At 39.4% G+C, this 15,237-nt stretch overlaps 2 protein-coding genes across 4 annotated transcripts in view; one reads left to right on the forward strand and one right to left on the reverse strand.

The window, feature by feature from the left end:
- Window positions 1-13,527, reverse strand: part of LOC144659655 (uncharacterized) — a 47,497-nt gene extending 33,970 nt beyond the window's left edge. For all 3 annotated transcript variants that reach the window (XM_078520143.1, XM_078520144.1, XM_078520141.1), the window contains exons 1-2: window positions 13,427-13,527; window positions 13,164-13,223 (exon numbers count right to left, since the gene is read on the reverse strand). The gene's annotated coding sequence lies outside the window, so the exon portion shown is untranslated. The remainder of the gene's footprint in view (window positions 1-13,163; window positions 13,224-13,426) is intronic.
- Window positions 447-11,708, forward strand: LOC144660862 (uncharacterized). Its single transcript, XM_078521590.1, has 13 exons — window positions 447-617; window positions 717-767; window positions 1,199-1,273; window positions 1,366-1,452; window positions 1,696-1,781; window positions 1,975-2,041; window positions 2,156-2,215; window positions 2,314-2,358; window positions 8,345-8,403; window positions 8,525-8,583; window positions 8,697-8,767; window positions 8,894-8,956; window positions 9,045-11,708. Exons 1-13 carry the CDS (start codon window positions 447-449, stop codon window positions 9,858-9,860), a joined length of 1,710 nt encoding a protein of 569 aa, XP_078377716.1. The 3' UTR covers window positions 9,861-11,708.
- Window positions 13,528-15,237: the final 1,710 nt, after the last annotated feature.

A 15,237-nucleotide genomic window follows, 5' to 3' on the forward strand; every position in this document is an offset into this window, starting at 1 on the left:
TTCAATCGTCAACTGCGTGATATATTTTTAAAGCTTACCGTCTCCTCAGTTCATCTCAATGTGTTCCTTACCCATCTCAACGCAATAGATGGCGAAAAACACTCACGAAAACCGTGTATTCATTAATTCATACACTGTACATGGCCTTACCGGAAGTGAATAACTTATCACGTGACATTTCAATCGTCAACTGCGTGATATATTTTCAAAGCTTACCGTCTTCATAGTTCATCTCAATGTGTTCTATACCCATCTCAACGCAATTAAATGTCGAAACACACTCGCGAAAACCTTGTAGCTATTAATTCATACACTGTACATGACCTTACCGGAAGTGAATAACTTATCACGTGACATTTCAATCGTCAACTGCGTGATATATTTTTAAAGCTTACCGTCTCCACAGTTCATCTCAATGTGTTCCTTACCCATCTCAACGCAATTAAATGTCGAAAAACACTCACGAAAACCGTGTATTCATTAATTCATACACTAGGCACAAAGATGATTCCGCAACTCTTGTTAATGCAAGCGGTAGAATCGTTCGCAACTTCTCATATGAGGAAATTCGACGTCTCGTTGGCAAACCGGGCAAGACAAGAGAACTAAACGGCTTTGTAAGACTAAACGTTCATTTGTCATATCGGATATTGAATGAAGATGAAATTTGAAATTGCAAGATTGTGATTATGATGTCAATTTATGTTTCCTTTCAGGTAGTAAATGGTTATTTAGAAATACTCGTAAGAGACTACAACCTTTACACGGTAAGCTTTCCGCACAGACACTTGTAAATTTAAAATTCAGTTGACTCTCTCTTTCTGATGTAGAAAAACAGCCGTTGGTGAAATATGAAGTTTCTCCATCCATTACGTCTGTAACTAAATTCCCCCAAAAGGTAAACCGAAAAAAAAAAACGGATAGAGGACGCTTCGAACTTGTCCAAACTTCGAAGTACTTTTTTGTTTATTTTGCACTCACGACCAAAGGATTTCAGCTGATGAGCTCAAAATGGACAGTGCACAAGATAAGCGACAGCATTTTTTTTTTTTTTTGCTCGGACTTGCGTTATCATTCGGTCTTAAGAGCGCGCATAAACTGTATTCAGCCACAGTAAAGTAATATGTCTCGCGAAGGCTGCTAGTAAGCAATCCGGACGGTACTGAGAATAACCGTAGAGCCATTTGTTGTGTTACAGTTCGATGACACAGAAAAGTGTGCATTGGTGACCAGTTACCAATTCTCCCAACTTAGAACGAACGAAAAGGATGGGGTAGGCAAAACTTTCAATTGACAATTGCAATCATTTGGAAAAAAAAATTAAATGGAGTAATAAAATGTAAATACTTTATGCAAATATTGCAGAGCATACCTTCTATGAATCTGGGGGATGAGAATAATGTGTTTGTTGTCGTACATTTGCCCGGACCTCCAGCCCACTGGTGCTTACTGGTAGGGATGACAAGCTTTGTGCATTTATGATATTGTTTCTTGATATTTTAAAAGGATAATAACTTTTTTTTATTATTGAGAGATAAATCTCCATTGGTACTAAGAATTGCCGACATGTCCAGAAACTGTTCCCTTAAATGCGAAATAATAGGTTTAAATAGGTTGTTAATATGTTTAAATGGCAAAAAAAATTAACTTTTTAAGGAAATGAAATATTACGCTCTGTTTGGTTGTACTTTTTAGTACATCTGCAGGAAGGAAAAACGCATGGTCTACTTGGATCCTTTGGGAATCGGACTACAATCATCGCAAGCGTTTCAGGTCGCTCGGTATGTACCAAACTGGTCAACAACATTTCCCTTATTTTTTTCCTATCTTTTTTATTTTTTTGTCTGTTTTACTTTGATGTATCTATGACGTGGGTAGCCATACTAACTGATATTTCTGAAGCTTGAATTTCTGTGAGAATCTCTATAAATATATGTTGCGGGACTATTGAATAACGTTGCGCAACCATTTTAGAGTGTTCGCCGACAGTGGACATAAAGAAGATGTGGACTGGAACGCCTGGAGAATGGAAACATTAACGGTAAGAATGTCACTGTAATTGGTAACTCTGATTGTTGTAAACTTAAGGGTTTAAAACCACTCTGACAAAAACTGTAGTAATTGACAGAGACAACTGTTATTTAATTTCTTACAGGATAAAGGCATTTTACCAACTCAAGAAACCAGCAATGATTGCGGAGTTTTCGTATGCATGGTAAGCTTCCCGAATAATTAAGTAGAGATGTTTTACGAAATTGATGGAAAATAAAAAAAATATATTGGTAATTAATATTTTGTTTTGATCTCTACTAGTATGCATTGTGTTTAATCCTCGGAGGAGAGTTTGAATTCTCGCAGGTAAATTGCAACATTGCTAATTAAGAGAATGTCTCCTTTAGATCCACAAACTTAATTTGGCTCAGTAAATAGAATTCGCTCAAAATCCCTCCAGTAATTTCTTATTATAAGTAAGTAACAAATATGGAATTAGACTGGAGAAAAATTGTTTTCTTTATGAAATCTGGATGAAAACCTTTTACACCTTCTGGTGGCCTCGATGGCCATTGGCCGGATCGTGAAATTTGGTAAAGTCCAGCCATTCGCTCTAATACAAATATTGCAGCTACATCGCTTAAATACCGATACTTGTGAACATCAAGCCTTGGCCTTTTAAACTGGATAAACCGCATTGAACAACTTTGCTTATCAAGGAAGAGACGAGGATCTAAAGTTTGGCTATTTTGGATGTTAAAGGCCAGCTCAAATTTTCCTTAACTTTATGTAGTAAAATATCAAAAGTGGCTCGTACTCACAAGTTAAACTGCATATCAGCGGCAAGCTCCATCCTTCCGCTCTGAGAATATGTAAAAATATTTGGCCGTTCTCTACTCCTTCGGTTGTTGACAAGGGGCGAAACAATTGCTACTCGGCGGATTTCGTCATGTTGTCATCTTAACAATTCGAACCAACTTCAGTACCAAAAAGACGAGAATTTTGTTAAATCACTAGTACATTTATCTCGCAGTGAACGAAGAAATCACCTTGCAATCCGCTTTTATCTGAACGGAAATTATCACGTCGAGATAGTCCATTTTACAGCAACTTTTACAGCAACATATCGATCTTCTACTGTCAGCCATCTTGGTTTTAACATCCGCTGACCAGTTTAGTCGGTCAGTATAAAACACGGACTGCGGACTACGGACTACGGACTACGGACTGGGTATAAAACACGGACTACGGTATAAAATGCAGACTAAGCATGCAAAATGCTACCAAACGTGACCTGATGTTAAAAATAACTAGAAGCAAGGCTGAATAAACTGAGCATCAAAGTTGTCTCACCTTCTCGCTTAGCTCGATAAAGTTAGCCTTTTTCCTACAGAAAGCCTGCTCGTAGATTACAGCAAAGTACTGTCAAAACACATTAAAATCCCTCCAATTGTGAGGAACTTAAAATTTGTGTTTGTTTCATTCGCTTTAGTCTTTGATTCTTGGATCGGAGTTGCAGTGGAGACTCGACTCAAAACTTAATATAATGTTGTCGATTTCCTTACAGATAACTCGAACCTCCTGCTAAACTCGAACTTTCTCCGATCCTCCAGGTGTTTTTTCCCTAATAATTTAGTACCCTTGCTAACTCGAACTCCCGATATCTCAAACGTTTTTCGATCTCCTTAGTTAGTTATCGTTATTCAACTGCATATCTGGCCAGCCTCAAGCGGCAGGCACGTGGGAGTTTGACAAACAACCCTAATTTGCATGACAATGAAAACCGGGTTGCCAGTAGAATTTTTTAACTTCTTCAGTACTTGAAATTTCGTACCTCTTTTTTGGTATTACAGAAGTCCGAGGGGTGTTGAATAAGCGAATGGCGAAACGTTAAAACAAACCGTGTGTTAGTGTAGCGAAAACAAGCAAAATTCGGCAAAATTCGTACGTGTCTGCCACGTGAAGCCAGACGATAATCCTCTCAACATTCGAGTTTGGAACCGGAGTTTTGAATCGCAAAATCGAGCTGCCGTTTTCAGTCTGTGTCCGAGCCAAGTGGCCCATACAGCCGGAGCTTATCCCGGTTTCCGTAGCATTAAGCGACTAGGAGTGTTGCTACTCCCCCTGGATGGGATACTAGTCCACCGCAGGGTTACCCCCCAGCAGTAAATTCGCCGGTACCCATTTATACACCTGGGTGGAGAGAGGCACTGTGAGAGTATTGCATGCAGCCTCTTTTCGATTCTTGTTTCAAGTTTATCCGTGGCTCCACCCGATTTTTTTTTTATTTTCCTTGAAATTTAAAACTTAACGTTTTGAGCTCATTTGCATAAATTCATAAAAGTTGTTCTGCAATGTTCCCTTTCGTAAGCGGTCAACTAGATTTTTCAGGGGCTGTCCGTCGCTATTTTGTGCAGGCCTTTATCAAATATGTATTACCCATAAGGCAAATTGAAGAAAAAGTCACGCGATTTCCAGGTTCCCTAAAACTAGCATCCCACGCAGTCCTTTTTTACTGACAAAAGAAAAAATGCGGCGGTTTAAGGCTTGAAAAAATTAATTATAATATCCTAGACATGGGTGGATCTAGTGGCGTTAGATTGGGTGGCTAGCCACCCCCTTGATCCAAAAATTAACAGAAAAACATGAAAAATATAAAGAGAGTGAAACTCGATAAGGTGTTTATAAGGTGAAGGGATATTTTGCTCAGTATCAGTACAAGTGTCCTAGGTTGAACGCCCGTCTATTGTGAGTTAAAGCAAAGCATTGTCCGTCGGTGGCATCTTCTCAATGAACGTTCTTAAGACAGAAAAGTTCAAGCTTAGTTTGGTTAAGGAACAAGGACGAACTCTCTTTGTCATAAACGATAATAACCAGCCGTTCAGTTTTTCGGAAGTGCTCACAGTCGGCATCAAAGGACTCAATCGCATGGGAGGTTAAAGAGGGAAGTGTTTCTGTTTTCTCTTTAAATGCCTGTCAAGTCTGCCCTTTCCCCTAAATCTGGATGTGATATTACAACCAGACAAAGCGTGGAACAAGGCAGAGAGCTTTCTAGGTACAGATGGAGAAATCGTAACTGGTTGTGTACTTATACCTGGTTGGTTCTCAGTTGGAAACTGGAGGAGACTGATGCCGGTAACAAGAAAAGAGCCGCTTTTTGAAGGCTGTCTAAGGCACCAACAGTGAACAGACCTTTCGCAGGCAAGGGATACAACTCCATCCTCGTCAAAGTGCTCGCACTCTTCAAGTTGTGTGACCCTGACATAGGAAATAGAAATTTCCAGCTGGTGTAAATGCTGGATGATCCGCTTGCATCTCGTCAATCTATGCATGTTCAGGTCAATGTAGACAGGCAGAGGCGGTTCACGCTCCCTAAAGTGCCTTGTTTCTGTATCGGATTCCTTTGATTTTTTTCTATGTGTTGTAGACAATAGGCTGATCAACGGTAAGGCATGCTTTGGACTCGTGCTTATCTTTCTTTTTCAAACCGTCTCCATTGAAAATTAAGAACATTAAGGTTTTGAGGCTAGATGGTAACGACGCTTCTTGACTATTCTCTGGAAACGATCCATAAATTTATATGCCTCATTGCTGAAAATGTATTTTCTTTTTATTGAAGCTGCCGTAGCTTGACGAAAACCTTATGCGACCTCTGTGTAATCTCGTTTCTTCAAGGCTTCTTTAAGCATGTTCCGCTTCCCTGGGCGGCCACAAACTACAAGCGCATAATTACCATAATAAACATTTTAGATTACTGCATCTAAAAGTTGAAATTTTAGCGAAACCTTCAACAATGTCTTCAATTTATATATATTTTTACAACATTTAAGCATAGAACTGCAAATTACTTACGGAGTAGAGGAATATTTGCTTCTGTCCAACTGTCATTGCATCAATTCAAAATGACGTGGTAGCGGTGCTTGAGAGTTTGTTCGTGGTAAAAAACGTTTAGCAAATTTTGCAAATTGCAAGAAAAAATTCAGGTGGAGCCACGGATAAAATTATTGAATAGTCATTAAAGAATCATTCTGCAAAGTTTGGTGCTTTTATCAACCATGTAACGATTTCTCCAAACATTTGCGCTAAGCGACCTGACTATACGTTTTCGACAGTAAAAGGTAGCTTTTCACGTTGGTGATTTCCCTCAAGGTTTCTTCTCTTTTATTTTTTATTTTTTTTAGTTATCTCACGTATTGACGCTATAGATATCCGAAGTAGTTATTTGTCTAGACGGAGAGAAAAAATTCAAGTTGAAAGAGTGCAGATTGAGCATTGCGTCTTCTTTTGAAAACCAAGCAGTTGTATATGTCGCAAATCCAATATGGCGGCGGAAAGCTCGCAAGTAAATTCTCGGAATCTCACCGTATATTTCTCAGAAAACATCCAGTGGAACGGACGAATGTTTTGAAGGCGAACTAGTCAAATTTCAAGAACGATGCGAGCGTTAATTAAGGTAAGCCTCTTTTTTCACAGATACCGAGCAGAGCATTTTTGAGAGAATGCAGTGCCGTAGCAAGGGTAAAATAACTGGGGGGCACGCGAGCGCCGGAGGCGCTAGCCGCTAGGGGGGTGTGGGGGAATGCACCCCCCCCCCCCAGAAAATTTTGAAATCTAGAGGCTTGGAAATGCTATTTCCAGCGTTCTCCAAGAGCTATTTGTGATTTACGCAAATCGCAAAATTATTTTCTTCCTACACTGTCTCAGCAAACCAATGCACATTGAAGAGAGTATAACACTTGCAACGTCAATTACAAAATAGAAAACCGACTGTCTCTGTATCTTGAAACCAGCAAATGTTTCACTTGTCAGAGTCATTATAGTGAGTTCGTAGTTATCAAACTGTCTGAGTTGCCTTAGAGACAAACGTAGACTTCATCGGCAGGTCGTTTTTTGAAAACTTCCCAAAGTTTAGTTCGTTTAGTTTATTTTTTAGCTATTTAATATTGTTGTGCCTCACCCTACGTACGTTAAAAAATGAAAAGAAGTACAAATGTTATTGTTTCAAACCTTTTGGGAGATAAAATTTTATTTTCAACATTTCATACGGGTCTGTTTTTACTTTTTGGGAAAAAAACTGTTGGGGGGGGCACGACCCCCCCCCCCCGGCCCCTCCCCTTGCTACGGCACTGGAATTGTATTTATCGTGAAAGAAAAAATAAATTTTGATTTCGCTGTGAATCTTGACGAGCAGTTTGTGTGCTTTTCTTCGTGCCGACTTCAACAACCGTCGATAAAAAAAGTCGTTGTTTCTAGCCGTGGTTTGCATGTAAACGTATTTTATATGCTCAGTCCGCATTTTATACCGTAGTCCGTATTCTATACCCAGTCCGCAGTTTGAGTCCGCATTTGTGTTTATACCCAGCCCGTAGTCCGCAGTCCGCAGTCCGCAGTCCGCAGTCCGCAGTCCGCAGTCCGCAGTCCGCAGTCCGCAGTCCGTGGCAAAGTCCGTGGTGTTTTATACTGACCGACTAAACTGGTCAGCGGATGTTAAAATCAAGATGGCTGACAGTAGAAGATCGATATGTTGCTGTAAAAGTTGCTGTAAAATGGACTATCTCGACGTGATAATTTCCGTTCAGATAAAAGCGGATTGCAAGGTGATTTCTTCCTTCGCTGCGAGATAAATGTACTAGTGATCGAACAAAATTCTCCTCTTTTTGGTACTGAAGTTGGTTCGAATAGTTATGATGACAACATGGCGAAATCCGCCGAGTAGCACTTGTTTCGCCCCTTGTCAACAACCGAAGGAGTAGAGAACGGCCAAATATTTTTACATATTCTCAGAGCGGAAGGATGGAGCTTGCCGCTGATATGCAGTTTAACTTGTGAGTACGAGCCACTTTTGATATTTTACTACATAAAGTTAAGGAAAATTTGAGCTGGCCTTTAACATCCAAAATAGCCAAACTTTAGATCCTCGTCTCTTTCTTGATAATCAAAGTTTTTCAATGCGGTTCATCCAGTTTAAAAGGCCAAGGCTTGTTGTTTACAAATATCGGTATTTAAGCGATGTAGCTGCAATATTTGTATTAGAGCGAATGGTTGGACTTTACCAAATTTCACAATCCGGCCAATGGCCATCGAGGCCACCAGAAGGTGTAAAAGGTTTTCATCCAGATTTCATAAAGAAAACAATTTTTCTCCAGTCTAATTCCATATTTGTTACTTACTTATAATAAGAAATTACTGGAGGGATTTTGAGCGAATTCTATTTACTGAGCCAAATTAAGTTTGTGGATCTAAAGGAGACATTCTCTTAAAGATAATAAGAACAGGTATAGAGGCAAAGAACACAAATGGTAGAGGCAAAAACTCATTTAATTCTCTTTTCCAACATAACTTTCGTCCACAGAGGGATATAAAAAATCTCCGACTGCAGATGGCTCATGAGATATTGGAGGGAAAGATATCGTTAGTATGAATTCCTTTGAATAAAAGATTGTCATTACTAAAATCATATGAATGATGTCAATGTCATTTGAATCCATCTTGTATGATATTAATTAACCAGCTCATCTCACTCCTATAACAGGTTTCACAATGCAATAAGATTTGGTGACAAACGACCTTTCTGCCCGCATGGCGAAATGGGTAAGATTAAAAAACAACTTGCATTAAGCAAAAACTAATGACAACAAGGAGGTGACTAAATATTTGTTAACGAAATTAATTACACTTGATGTATTATTATACGGAATCCACAGTGATGGCAGAAACTATAGAACCCTACCAGCAGAGTAGAAAGATGCAGCTCAGGCGTCGCTCAAAGTTAAAGGTAGGTAATTAATGCTTTAGAAAACCGAGCATAAATGGAAGAAGCTGCACTGGGGCGCGCTATTTCACTTGTCACTCTACTCAACTCAATAGCTTCATGTACTGATCTCAGTTTCTATTTATTTAGAAACCACAGCCATACTCCCCATCATCGTCTCCAGATACGAACGAGGCAAAGACATCAAAGCAGGTGTGCGTTAGTTTACGTTATAAGTGACACACACTTTGAATTTTGAATTTTTTGCTAAATGAATGAAAAACATGTATTTTGTGAACAGCTGAAAAAAAGAAAACGGGATGACGATTACGATGATGAGCACGATGACGACGACGATAAAGAAACGAACAAAGGGGACTTGGCAGCAAGATTCAAAAAGATGTGCAAGTCCATAGAGAATGACGATGTCATTCTGATACCTGACGACGACAGCAACCAAGAGCCGGTGAAAAACAAAGGAGCGGATGATAAAAGGCAAGAGAAGGACAAGGCTGAAGTTAAGACGATTGTCTATGAAGTGACGCCCCAGATGGTTGAAGAGAAAGTAACGGCCATGAAGGGATATCTGCTGGATATAGCTAGTGCCCCGCCATCCGAGGATACTCCCCCTCCTCATTTAGAACGCCACCAAGCCTGGTTGTTACTTGGCGGTTACCAGAAGTGGTACAAGGACCTGGAAACGTTCACACTGGGCGGTGATACATTTTCATATGACATAATACCTGATGTGATGCGCCTCATTAATGATATGTTCCAGACACAACGAAAACCAACAGTTGGCTTTACACCACTTATGGCATGTATGGACACCTTTCTCAAGTACGACTTTCCCGATTTCGTCCTAGACAAATGCTATTATGTCACTCACGTTTTGACGTATGAAGCTTTGACAAAACTAATAATGGATATGGAGGACTGCTCCTATGAGGAGGCAACTGGTATTGGTCTGGACATAGGTGAGCCAACTAAAACACCGTATGGGCTCGAATGGAACAGGCTGATTAAAGAAAGAAATGAAAGACGGGAGCTGGCCAAGCGGAGACAGAGCAAGAGGAAACAGCAAACACCTAAAAGGCGCAAAACCCTAAAATTGTAATTTCAATTCTTTAGCATCTGGGCCAGGTTGTTCGAAAGACAATTAACGCTTACCCAGGATTAAAAGATGATCGAGATTTTATTTCTCTTGTTTTAAAGGGTTTTTCATTGCTAATGTTTTGTTAACTTTGCGATTGGTCCACATCAAAACCGGGGAACAGAAAATATCAGGAGAAAACCTCAACGAAATGTTATTAAATTAAATATAATTTCACGCTGATGCTGGATTAGCTTAATCACGCTGTGAACAACCGGACTCTGATTAGTAAATTTCAACGAAAATTATACTGGGTAAAGAACACATTGAGATAAACTGTACAGAAGCTTTAAAAATATACCACGTATTTGACGATTTCAATGTCACGCGATAAGTTATTGATTTTCGGAAAGGCCATGAAGAGTGCATGAATTGTCGCGAGTGTTTTTCGACATTTTTTGCGTTGAGATGGGTATAGAACACATTGAGATGAACTGTGGAGACCATCAGCTTTAAAAATATATCGCACAGTTGACGATTAAAATGTCACGTCATTAGTTATTTGCTTCCGGTAAGGCCATGTAGTGTTTGAATTAATGAATACACGGTTTTCGCGATTTTTTTGACATTTACTGCGTTGAGATGGGTAAGGAACACATTGAGATGAACTGTGAAGACGGTAAGCTTTAAAAATATATCTCGCAGTTAACGATTGAAATGTCACGTGATAAGTTATTCACTTCCGGTAAGGCCATGTACAGTGTATGAATTAATGAATACACGGTTTTCGTGAGTGTTTTTCGCCATCTATTGCGTTGAGATGGGTACGGAACACATTGAGATGAACTTTGCAGACGGTAAGCTTTAAAAATATATGACGCAGTTGAAGATTGAAAGGTCACGTGATAGGTTATCCACTTCCGGAAAGGCCATGGTACAGTGTATGAATTAATAGCTACACGGTTTTCGCGAGTGTTTTTCGACATTTAATTGCGTTGAGATGGGTAAGGAACACATTGAGATGAACTGTGGAGACGGTAAGCTTTAAAAATATATCACGCAGTTGACGATTGAAATGTCACGTGATAAGTTATTGACTTCTGGTAAGGTCATGTACAGTGTATGAATTATTAGCTACAAGGTTTTCGTGAGTGTTTTTCGACATTTAATTGCGTTGAGATGGGTAAGGAACACATTGAGATGAACTGTGGAGACGGTAAGCTTTAAAAATATATCACGCAGTTGACGACTGAAATGTCACGTAATAAGTTATTGACTTCCGGAAATGCCATGTAGAGTGCGTGAATTAATAAATACACGGTTTTCGCGAGGGTTTTTCGACATTTAATTGCGTTGAGATGGGTATAGAACACATTGAGATGAACTGTGAAGACGGTAAGCTTTAAAAATATGTCACGCAGTTGACGACTGAAATGTCACGTAATAAGTTATTGACTTCCGGAAATGCTATGTAGAGTGCGTGAATTGATAAATACACGGTTTTCGCGAGTGTTTTTCGCCATTTATTGCGTTGAGATGGGTATAGAAAACATTGAGATGAACGGTTGAGACGGTAAGCTTTAAAATGATGCTAAACATTCCAAGTTTGAAAAGCCAAGTAAAAAATTATTAACTCCGAAACAGAGCAGATATGAGGCGTCTTGTATAAGAGTTCAGAGAGAGTTTGCCGCAAATTTACAGGCTTCAAATGTACGTAAGAGATGTTTTTGGTCAATAGGTAATGTTATTTAACTGTTTCTAATGTATAGTTTCTTCTTTCGATGCTTATTTCGAATTGGCAGACAACTTCAACCGGTCGAATTGGCAGATAGCGAATTGGCAGTGAATTGGCAGACAACTTCAGCCAGGTGAATTTCAGACGTCTCTTTCTGGTCGCTACTGAAATTCAGACAAAAGTTTTCGTAAATAAAACCGGTTCTTAAATTTGAGTTGTAAAAATTCTGTAGACGGCAAACGAAACATTCCACGTGAAAAACATCGAAGCCGTGAAGCCTTCCGTAAATAAATGGCAAGACAGACTCATGTCGCGCCATTGCGTCTAGCTTGAAATGAGCGTGTTTTATTTTTTGTGAATTTGGCATCAAATTCTGAAAAACCTAAATTCTTCTTGAATGAAACTTGTCTTCATTTATAACACAGATATCGGCGCTAATTATTATTACAGCTTTAGAGAAGTTATACAAATTTTTCTTTTTTAAAACGGCGCAGTTATAAAAGTTGGCAAAATTTGCATATGTCAAAAGTAATTGGAAACCTTTCGAATAAACTCCAGCGTAAATAAATGTAACACAACGCCGCACGCAAGTATCCGATTTAGATTCTTTCATACACACGTAACTGCGTTTTTCAAAAGAAAACTAAATAACAGAGTGAACTTTAAGGTTAAATATTTGCATCCTAAATCATAACACAAAGAATCGTATGCGTGACATTGAACACGTGCTTCATGTTTGTCCTAAGATCGCCTGAACGCAGGTTGTATTTGTCCATGTTGATTCGGCGGGACCGCGCTAACTCCAACTCGGTTACTTCTGGTTCAATTTGCCCTCAATTCATTCACTATCGACGGTTTCGAGCTCCTATTTCGAACATTTTGGGACGGTTCGAAATATTAAACGACCAAGCGCGAGTTGTTACAGCAGAGATGAGTAGCCGGAACGCTGGCTTCGACCATAGTACAACACTCGAGAGTGCGGCCCGCTTGAGCAATTTTATTCTCGAGGAATCATTCAAGCGACAAGCTCATTATTTTTCTCGACTCGAGACTCGAGGATCGAGTCTCGAGGCTCGAGGATCGAGTCTCGAGTCTCGAGGATCGAGGCTCGAGGGACTGTCAACTTACATTTGAGCGGTACTGTACATGTTTTGCAGGAAGTGTTTACGGTGTTGACATGGCAAAAAAAAAAATCCATTTTTGGATTTTGCGTTTCTTTGGTAGCAAAGTATCTGTGCGATCAGAGACTCAAAACAAATCTTGGATTCTTCCAAAGAAATGCACCCATACCTAAATGATGGTCCCCAGTCTTATTAAAACCAAAGACCTGAGCTAGATGTGCTGTGTGAGAAGTCTGGTGTAGAATGTGACTTCTTTCTTCATCAATTTAAATTAAATAGCAACAATTTGACAATGATTGCACGACTTCCTCCGGAAACAATAAATATAGCTCTCGAATTTTTACATTGTTCTAATTAAAAACCTGCTTTTCTAGCAAGGAGGATCTATCTTTGTCCAAGGCGATCAAATGTGGAAAATCTGCAGCTGAACTTCATGGGCTAGATTCGTACCTAAAGTTTACTAATTCCTACCTGCAGTTGGAATTACTACGCCGTCAATCACATTTTTACTTTGAATTTTACAGCTAAGGCCTGAAACAGATGACAAAAATACACTGAAAACGAAGAATATTTTGCACAAATAACCGAAATGCACTCGCGAAAATTCGATCGAGCAAAGCGGAAGTGAATATCAGCTCATTTAATGAACCAGAAATCAGTGTTCAAACAAACAAATAGAAATCCTGTGTTACAGTGAATAGCTCCCGAAAAACGATTTATCATCCTGGACTTACCTTGTTGTCGAAACCAGATCTACAGCTCTGCAAAGCTGGGAAATTTTCAACTCGGCAAACAGCAAACAACACCTCGAGTTGGAATGCAAAGCAAAATGAAAGTACATCCGCACAGAGATCTGGGACCAACCCAGAATCCCCGGGGCCGGGACACAACGTCTGGAATGGCGCTGGAATTTGAACCTTTGAAGTGTGGAATAATGTCCATGGGACGATAAGTTTTGTAAATACCATGTGCCTTATTCTTACTAATTTTCGCGAATTCAAAATTAATACGCGCGAAAAAAACATTGCGCGAAATTTAAACATGCGAAAATTAATACCATATGTTTGGAACTGCAACTGTCCCTCCTTGAAAATATCTTTCCGTCTTGTTTTCGACTAGCACCCTTCCTCTGATTACCGTTTTCTTCAGCTAGTTACATTGAACCAGACCCTTGTATATTTCCAGTAGTTCCTTAGTCATTGACGACTGATCCTAAAAACACTGACAAAATCGCAAAATTTAATACATTTTTACTCTTATTTTTCCTGCAATCGCGAAAATTAATACTCGCGAAATTCGGCTTTAGTACGCGCGAAAATGAGTAAGAATAAGGTATGTCATTTCAGCAGTGTCACAGCTCTAGTAAACTTCTTATTTCATTGGTCTTTATATTAAGTGTAGTAGCTGCACTGTGTTCAGGGCCAAGGGCATTGCTTCAGTTCTTTGCTTGTTGACTACTAATCTCGTCCCCAGGGCGTTTTTTGATGGGTTTAACATGATTAGTTTCCCAAGTGAAGACTGGGTCAGGAGTTATTACTGGAGGGAGTTGCAAGTATTGGAAAAGTTAGCGCTGATATTTAAAAGTTGTCTGATCAGTCTGTAATAATTTATGCGCGTTTAAGAATATCGCATGGTAAGGAACCTAGTTTAGGCGCTAAAAGTTGGCAGAACCTCTAGATACGCTACAAAGGCAAGCAACCCAACACTACCTAGACTTTTGGACGTACCATCAATTCTTTCACAATAGTTTTGAGGAGGGAATTGAGGTACAGCCATGTTCGATCATAAAGTTGTCATGTTTAATGACGAGGATGGCTTTGATCATCTAGTTGAAAAAAATAAATAATCAGCAAAACAAATTAATATAAAACAACAAAAACCATGCTCGTCTCATGTTGAACAATTCATCTTCATTAACAAAAACTACGTTAAGGAAGTAGACCCAGTGAAAATTAATGTATTCAAGCCAATAATGAGATTGCTTATTTACTCTCAGCGGTTGACGGTAAAATAAACATTGCCAACTTTGTACCTCTCCAGTTTAGTGTCTTGCTAATCGATACAGGGGACGTAACACTGTCCATGCGGTCTAGGCTACGCATCTTAAGTCTCTTACTTCCTTTCGCATGTTTACCCGTAGACAAGCTTGCTCAGGCAATCGCGCTCTTTTAAAAATTTAAGATTACGGGCAGACTTGAATGAACGCCTATAAGACCATGCAGATGAGGTGGTGCTCAATTCACCCCCCGGCAATGTCTTTCATTTAACCAGAAATATTCCATGCTGATAACGTAGTTCTACAGATTCGTACAGTGTCTCTGATTGGCCGATACTCACGCACGAAAATAAGTAAACGCCAAACAGCCAATCAGCGACACTGAACCATCTCTGTTTTACTGCGACGTCAAAAGAATGGCTTTTATAGATTATTTCATTAAGGTTCATAAACTTTATTACCGTCAGATTATGCTCATCAAATTCGCCAAGACGATGAAATCACCTTTAAAATGGTAAAGTTCACTTGACCACCAACGTAATACAATAC

This window comes from Oculina patagonica, chromosome 7 (assembly GCF_052425735.1).
Source record: "Oculina patagonica isolate OP01 chromosome 7, crgOcupat, whole genome shotgun sequence".
Taxonomy (NCBI): domain Eukaryota; kingdom Metazoa; phylum Cnidaria; class Anthozoa; order Scleractinia; family Oculinidae; genus Oculina; species Oculina patagonica.

What these genes read in the sequence shown, in the direction of transcription:
- LOC144660862 (XM_078521590.1), top strand. Translation starts at nt 447, where the DNA reads ATGTCGAAAAACACTCACGAAAACCGTGTATTCATTAATTCATACACT. An exon ending in ATATTGGAGGGAAAGATATC is followed by an intron (nt 8,404 to 8,524) that starts GTTAGTATGAAT and finishes CTCCTATAACAG; the next exon opens with GTTTCACAATGCAATAAGAT. An exon ending in AGGCAAAGACATCAAAGCAG is followed by an intron (nt 8,957 to 9,044) that starts GTGTGCGTTAGT and finishes TTTTGTGAACAG; the next exon opens with CTGAAAAAAAGAAAACGGGA.